The 8,116-nt window shown below is 55.5% G+C and overlaps 1 protein-coding gene across 1 annotated transcript; it reads left to right on the forward strand.

The window, feature by feature from the left end:
- The first annotated feature begins 1,200 nt into the window (after positions 1-1,200).
- Positions 1,201-7,634, forward strand: ATP1B2 (ATPase Na+/K+ transporting subunit beta 2). Its single transcript, XM_069483318.1, has 7 exons — positions 1,201-1,879; positions 3,631-3,759; positions 4,102-4,206; positions 4,319-4,524; positions 4,903-4,959; positions 5,767-5,865; positions 5,974-7,634. Exons 1-7 carry the CDS (start codon positions 1,768-1,770, stop codon positions 6,136-6,138), a joined length of 873 nt encoding a protein of 290 aa, XP_069339419.1. The 5' UTR covers positions 1,201-1,767; the 3' UTR covers positions 6,139-7,634.
- Positions 7,635-8,116: the final 482 nt, after the last annotated feature.

Here is an 8,116-nt window from a genome sequence, read left to right on the forward strand (position 1 = left end):
GCAGAGCATTAAACCAAGCAATTCTGACCATAGCCCTTGTGAGACTGAGCAGGTCTCATGTCCTGAAGCTGGCCCTGGACTGGAGGACAAGAGTGATAGTCTAGATGTGAGATGTTGAGGACTTGGGCCGAGGATTTAGGGTGAGAGTTGAAAGGAGAAGAAAAATCTCTTCAAAGACAAGTGGCAAGATTGGAAGAAAGATTAAAAGAAGTGGAGATTATGACTCTTAGCATGTGGTATTTAGAGGTTCTTCTACTCCCCTCCTAGGCTGTGGGCCTGCTGAGCCCTGTGAGAGCTGTGACTTCAGTGCAGCCTATCTTGGCCTCCCCAGGGCTATAGCTGCACACAGTCTCTATTAAGTGCTCAATAAATATTTGCCGACCCAAATGGGCAAATGAGGAGGGAAGTTCAGACTGGGGCTGGGGGTGCGGAGAGGCAGAACACCTAAACAGACCTGGCTGCAGGGCTGGGGTCTCAGGGCAGTACTGAGAACTGGGAATGTAGTGTTGGGAGGGCTTCAGGGAGACATGTAGTGGGAAGATGGGGAAGCCCTTGCACGTGGAGAGAACCAGGTGGTGGGACAAGGGGCTGTGGGCCTGGAGAAGGAGGTGTCCAGAGGACTGGTAGCAGCTTCTACAAGGGAATTCCCTCCTTGGGGTGGCCTTTATCTATCTTTGCCGGCGTATTCTAGCTTCCTTCCCGGCTGGTCCAGCACCCCGCTGGTCTCTTTGCTCTGTGTTTCTTGGTCTCAAGCTCTTTACTGCTTTCACATTCTGCCCCGTCTGTCTCCTGGACTCTTCCGTGGCATCTCTATCTTAGTCTCTTTCTAACTCCCTGCACGGAGCCCCCACCTTTAAGCATATATCTGCTTCACTGTCTGTCTCTGAGTCTCTCTGCTGTTATCTTTCCCTCTACTCCGCCCAGACGCGCCCCCTTATCTCTTCCTGCCACCCTGTTGCAGTCCAGTACCTGGGGTTGGGGTAGGGAAGAGATTGCCAGGTCCCTAAGAGGCGGCAGGGGCGGCCCCAATCCTTCTCTCCGTATTTGCATATGTATGAGGTCGCCTGGGCCAGCGGCGAGGAGGCGGAGCTTGTGGGGTTGGGAAGGGGGCGGGCACCCCCAGAGCCGCAGAGTATAAAGACCGCGCGCGGCGACCGCGGGTCCCGCACTGCTGAGGAGCGGAGCCTCCGACTTGGGGGCCCCTCCTATCCCTGGCTGTCCCCCAACTGCGCGTCCCCGCCCCACCCCCGCGACCGAGCCACTACTGGTACAGTGGTCTCCGCTTGGCAGAAGAGCCTTGAGCGGTCACCCACCCCGTTCCACAGCCTCTTTCCATCTCGGATTTCGGGGCGGCCCCCTCCCCCACCTCTCCCTGCCTCTTTGCACCCCTCTTTTTTCTGCGTTTCGCTCGGGTTTTGTAGCCGTCTGTTTTTGCACCCCTTTTCGTTTTGCTTCTAGGCGGTTTGGGAGGGTGAAGCTGCGTTCACACCCCTTCCCCTTGTTATCCTTCCCCTGCTCTGCTAGGCCCCCTTTTCATCGCAGTCGGGGGGCCTAGGATCGGTGCATCTTCCGCCACGTTGCCAGCACCCCGCAGCGCGTGGCCGTGCACCCCGGAATTTGCAGCAGCTGCATATCTTAGCGGGGTCTCATTAGCCCCCGCCGCCTTTGCTCCAGGCGCTCTCGGGTGCGTGGAGGGCTACAGCGCGCGGCGCCCCCGCTTCTCCGCAGCCCCCAGGCCCCCGCGGGGACTCGCCCCGCTCCGCCGAGATGGTCATCCAGAAAGAGAAGAAGAGCTGCGGGCAGGTGGTTGAGGAGTGGAAGGAGTTCGTGTGGAACCCGAGGACGCACCAGTTCATGGGCCGCACCGGGACCAGCTGGGGTACGCGGGGCCCGCGCGCGAGGGGCAGGGGGGAGCCGCCGGGCGACGCCTCGGGGGTGCAGGGTCCCGCCGACGCGGCCCCAGCTCCGCTCCCAGGTTCCTGGCGTCCAGCCCCCCTGCTGGGCTCTGGACTGGGAGGTGGCCGAATCACCAGTCTAATCTCCCTGGCAGGCCGTGCGGAGGCGGAGAAAGTAGGTCACAGCCGCCTTCCCGCCCCCCGCGGAGCCCCCTCGGGCGGGGGGTCGCGAGCTCTGCGCGCGTGTCCGCGCCGCGGCGCTCACGCTCCCTCTCGGGGCCTGTTGGCTTCACACGATAGTCCCCCACCTCTGAAGAGCCCCCACCTTCCCTCCCTCTGGCTCTCACTAGCTCTCCAACCCCGTCTATTTTTAGCTCGTGCCCACCCCCTGGACCCTGGGAACATTCTTGAGGGGGCGGGTCTTGGAGGGGAGGTATTGGGGGGGTTCTTCACAGCGGAAGTTGTCTGTGTGTATCCCACCGCCGGGTGTTTGGAGCCTTCTGTGGCTGCTTTGTGGGTGGGGGGCTGCTGGGGAGGGGTAACCCTGTGAGTTTGTTGAGGCTGGATGCTGCGCTCAGATGTCAGTGGCAGAGGGAGGAGTGGTCACTGTGGGGAGATGTGTACATCATCCGGTCGGGTGTGTCTGTGGGAGTCGCATGGCTTGGGAGCTTCCCCAGCCTTACCATGGCCGGACTCAGGGGGCGTGGAGGGCGTTGTACCGAGTGGGGGGGGGGAGGGGGGGTCTGGTGATGGGCACAGGTGCAGGTGAAGGGTGGAATTCTTCCTAAAGAGATTGCCAAGCTGGGAAGTTGAAGCACAGGGGACCGTGTGTGACACAATTTACAATTTATCCACACTGGACACCGTCCCAGGCAGCCCACCCACTTAGGGGCCCATGAGGGGGGTCCAATGCATTCCTTGCCCTCAGGGAACTCCAAGTCCAGTCCCTGGGATGAGAGGGATCCAAGAATGTTTGGGAGAATCTGAGGACTTCATGGAGGAAGTGTCTTTTGAGATGGGAGGACTGGGAGTCCAGAGTGGTGGGAGCAGCAGGCCCTTATACCAGGCTGAGGGAGCAATGGAGAGATTGTGTCCCAGGAAGGTTGTGGGCAATTCTGCCTTCACTCTCTGCCTCTGCCCAGGGTGTTGGGTGTGAGTTGAGTGTGAGTGTTAGGTTCTTTATTTCAGGAACTGTTTTCAGGATTTGAGTTCTGCAGGGCACCAAAAAAAAAAAGAAAATTTTGTTTTAATCTAAGGGTCCAGGCTCCGCAGGGCAGTATGAGAATTTGGTTGCGAATGGTGGCCAGTGCCGGCCTAAAAATTCATTGTTCTAGCACAGCTCTAGGCATGAGTACCAATGCAAAGGTAACAAGACCATGCTTTTTCAGGACCGTGCATGGTTGAGAAGTTGGAAATATAATTGGAGGCAAAATGACAGCAGCCTATACTCGGAGTTGCCCAAGCAATAAGAATTTAGGTCTCTTGTGGCCTACACAAGGTCGGACTTCACTGTGCTCTAGGACCAGGAGAGGCCTGGGAGTCATGGCTGGACGCCAGATACAACTGCCTGTTTCCAGAGTGTCTCATTTTGGTCCCAGGGGAAGGCTCTAAGACGTCCCTGTGGCTCTGCGACCAACCCCAGTGCAGAACTTCTGAATGGGTAGAGGGGTGCGAGGGATAGATGAGGTCATGGTGGGAGACATAGAGCCTGCTGACCCTCTTTCCTCCTCCCTAGCCTTTATCCTCCTCTTCTACCTCGTCTTCTACGGCTTCCTCACCGCCATGTTCACCCTCACCATGTGGGTGATGCTGCAGACTGTCTCTGACCATACCCCCAAGTACCAGGACCGGCTGGCCACACCAGGTGAGTGATGGGGCTCCCCCTGCAAGCCACTTTAACTGCTGCTGTGCCCCCAAGCCTGCAAAAGAAACTCACGGTTCTTTTCAGAAGTTTGGTTCTGACAACCCAATCACCATGTGCTGGGAAGTTCTTTTTGACGTCTGCCTTCCTTCCCATTTCCTGCATCTGGGAGCTATGTGATCTGGGGAGGTGGCAGATAACCACAGGAGATCGCCCTCCCATGAAGACAGTGCCAGATCTTCACCCCATCCCTCATGCCAGCGTTCCCTGTGTGTCCATCTTCTTTCCCTGTGTGCAGTCCCTCATCTTATATATACCCCCCACTCCTGCCCTTGTCGAGTACAGGCTTGATGATTCGCCCCAAGACTGAGAACCTTGACGTCATTGTCAACGTCAGTGACACTGAAAGCTGGGACCAGCATGTTCAGAAGCTCAACAAGTTCTTGGAGCGTGAGTGTGACACTGGCTATGTGGCAGTCCAGGATTTGGGGCAGGGGATTGGAGAGGTGGTCCCTGGAAGTGGAACATCAGGCCTCTGACTCTCTCCTTCTTGCCGCCTTAGCTTACAATGACTCTATCCAAGCCCAAAAGAATGATGTCTGCCGCCCTGGGCGCTACTATGAACAGCCAGATAATGGAGTCCTCAACTACCCGAAACGTGCCTGCCAGTTCAACCGGACCCAGCTGGGCGACTGCTCCGGCATCAGAGACCCCACCCACTATGGTTACAGCACAGGGCAGCCCTGTGTCTTCATCAAGATGAACCGGGTACTCAAGGGAGAGTGGAGGGAGGGAGCTGGAGCCACCTTCTGCTGACAGTTGTGTCCTTTTGCTGGGGCTAATGGGCATGAGAAGGATTTTTGGATGTTTGAGTAGCTGAGAGAACAAGAGAGGTGGGGCCAGTGGAGGCTAAGCTCCATAGTTGGAATGCTGGATGCCTGTCTTTTTCTTTTTTGATAGAGGTGAGGTCTCGCTATGTTGCCCAGGTGGATGTCGAACTCCTAGGCTAGAGCCATCCTCTTGCCTCGGCCTCCCAGTTAGGTGGGATCACAGGAGCATGCCACCGTGCTTGGCTTAGCTCGATCTGGACGCCTGTCTTTGACAACTTCTTCCTTTGACTCTCACCACCCTTCCTCCTTGCTCCAGGTCATCAACTTCTTTGCAGGAGCAAACCAGAGCATGAATGTTACCTGTGCTGGGAAGGTGAGTTTGCTGGGCCCTGTCTGCCCACCCACCTGTTTGTCCTTTGTGGTTTCAGTGTAATTCACCCATCTCTCCGTATCTTCCTTGCTCCCAGAGGCCCCAACACTATAGGGACAAGGGGGTAAGAGTGGGCTCTGCTGTGGCTTGAACTCTGGGCTCCCACCTCTCTTGCTTCTCTCTAGGATGCAGAAGCTGCTCTCAGGGGGTTAGAGACACCTGCTCCTCCACCAAAGCCCTGGCCTCTGGCTTCTCTCCCTAACTCTTCCACCTTCTTCATCCCTGGTGGTCCGTGTCTTCTGCTGTCCCTCCCATATCACTCTTGCTCCTCCGTTCCTTTTAGATACCTGGTAGCTGCTGATCTGTGAGCACCATCTGCCAGCACTAAGTTGTCCTTGGAACCCTGCTCCCCGCACCACCCCGCCCCGCGCTGTCCTCACTAGAGACTTGCTACCCTTCTCCATTCATGCCCCCTCCTTGCTTCCTCCTGAGCCCGTACTCATTGTCTGTTCTCTCTTGGCTCTGCTCCAGAAACCGATTCCGAAGGATGGGGTAAGAACTTGGGGTAGGAATGGAGTAGGAGGCTTCTGTGTCATTAGCAGCCTTCAGGAGTTCCCAGTCTGATGACAGAGGCAGGCCCTCCCCCTCCCATGCAGACACACACATACACACACACACAACTCAAGTTGGAGGGAAGCAGGCTTGAGACAGGAGTAACTGGGGGTGAAGGAAGAACAAAGGGAGGTCTAGTGAGCTTCTGGGTGGTTGCCATCCCAACTTACTCGCCCATACCTTCCTGCACACCCACAGCGAGATGAAGATGCTGAGAATCTTGGCAACTTTGTCATGTTCCCTGCCAATGGCAACATCGACCTCATGTACTTCCCCTACTATGGCAAAAAGTTCCACGTAAGTCCTGGGAAAGGCCCAGGGTGGTGGCTCCTCAAGGGGTGGATTCGGGGATCCTGGGAAGGAGGCTGAGTTGCCGCAGGCCCAGACCCTGTTCCTCTGGCCCAGGTGAACTACACACAGCCCCTGGTGGCCGTGAAGTTCCTGAATGTGACCCCCAATGTGGAGGTGAACGTGGAATGCCGCATCAACGCCGCCAACATCGCCACAGACGATGAGCGAGACAAGTTTGCTGGCCGCGTGGCCTTCAAACTCCGCATCAACAAAACCTGAGGCCCCTTCCTCCCACCCCCATCTCTCTCCTGTGGATGCTTCTGGAATGTCCCTGACCCTGCCTGATCCCTCCCTCACCCACCCCAAAGGTATTTTTTATAACAGAGCTATGACTTGTCTGAGCCTCACACCCTTTTCCTTGACTTCTCAGCCCAGCCTGATGTCCACTGTGAGTCCCTGGCCACACACAGTTCCCACCATCTTCTCCCAACCTTAGCTCAGTCGGAGACAGGGAGCTGGGCTGCCAAGATGGCCACAGAGGAGCAGGAGCCTTTCTAGTTCTGGTTTAGCTGTGAGAGCTACTCACCTCTCCTGCCCTCCTATCTGGAGAGCTATAGCAAATGTCCACTGACCCACCCACCTACACGCGCACACACACACACCACACACACACACACACACACACACACCCCACCTCCTCCCCAGGTTCAGCCCTTTGCTTCCCAGAGTTGAATGTGGTACTCCCTCCTGCCATTTCTAAGCTTCCTCCCTCGTCTACACAGTTGCTATCTTGGTGACTTTGACCTACCTGGCTCCTGTGGCAGGGCTTCCCCCTCCTCTCCATCCCTATTCCCGCCTCTGAAAGGCAGCCATTTATATTTGAGGACAAGGTGGTTCTGTGGCCTTTTCCCTCTTTCCTGGCACATCCTGCTTCTCACCCTGTGGTGATTCCGTGAGCTGGGAAACAAGAGACTAGAAGAGAAGCCCCTGTTGGCCCTTGAGAATTCTCTAGCAGCCCCTGACTCCCATTTCTTCCTGGTTTCTCCTATCACCCAAATAGCCACTGCCTGGGAGGGCGGGGCTGACCTAGGCTGAATATCCACTTTGTTTTTGCCGATGGCTCCCTTCCCCCATTGGCCTTCCCAGAATATCCTTCAAGTTCCACTTCCCAGGGAGCCCTGGGGGAGGGGCAGCCATTTTGGCTGCGTCCCCAGCGGCCACCTTGGAAACATTAGCTGGCTATGGGACTATTCCACCTCCTTCCCCTGAGCCCAGATCTGCCCCCACCATCCTCTCTCTCTGGCTTCTCTTAGCAAGTTATCAACTTATCACTAACTCCTTCCCTCTCCTCCGCATGCCAGCCTGAAAGTTCCAAATACCCTCCTCAATCTAGGCTCCAAATTTCTTGGCTCCATCTCCTTCAGACCCCTTTGCCTTTAAAAAAAAAAACAAAACAAAAAACCCATAATGCCCATAGAATGTTCAATGAGGGGCCTCCTCCTGCTCTGAATATTCTTTAGCTGTAGAGGCATTTTAACTCTTTCTCCTCCAGTGTCCCCTCACTTCTTCAGCCTCTCTAACCTCACTTTTCTTTTCTTAATGCTGCAGCCTCCACGCCCCACCCACAGACCGACCCTTCCCTTTTTTCTCTTGCTGGATCTGTGTCTCTTCCCTTTGGGTCCCCATGTTTTCCTGCACCTCCCCTCCCCAGTGGTCTCTCTCTGCAGTTATTTAATGCCTGTGTCAGATCTACTGTAAAAAGAGGATAAAGTACAATAAAATGAGAGCAATTATATATATAAATATATATCATATACAGAGCCCTGTGTGCAGGTTGTTCCTTTCCGAGCATTTGGAAGAGCTTAGGGAAAGGGGTAGAGGGGGATTTGGGTGATCCTGGTTATTACCCACTCCTTGGAGGCCACTCCTCACCTTTGACCTCTTCCTTCTGGTGCCCAAGCATCTACCCACTTCACCTCCTTCACGTCAACTAATTTAGTGCACACTATCCTGAGATCACTCAATATAAGAGAGACAGGAAGCCTTCATCTCTTTGTACAGTGATACTTATAAAGTGCCTACTATGTGCATTCTAGGCACCGTGAGGACACACTTATGAAAGAGGCAGAGTTCCTGCCCCCAAGGAGCTCCCCAGTTTAACGGGAGAGGTGAGGAGCACACAAGAAACTGTCATACAAGGTAGACCTAAACGTGCTTCATGGAAGGGGAGAAAGCTGGCAATGATCAAATTCAGAGG

Source organism: Eulemur rufifrons, chromosome 9, assembly GCF_041146395.1.
Source record: "Eulemur rufifrons isolate Redbay chromosome 9, OSU_ERuf_1, whole genome shotgun sequence".
Lineage (NCBI taxonomy): Eukaryota > Metazoa > Chordata > Mammalia > Primates > Lemuridae > Eulemur > Eulemur rufifrons.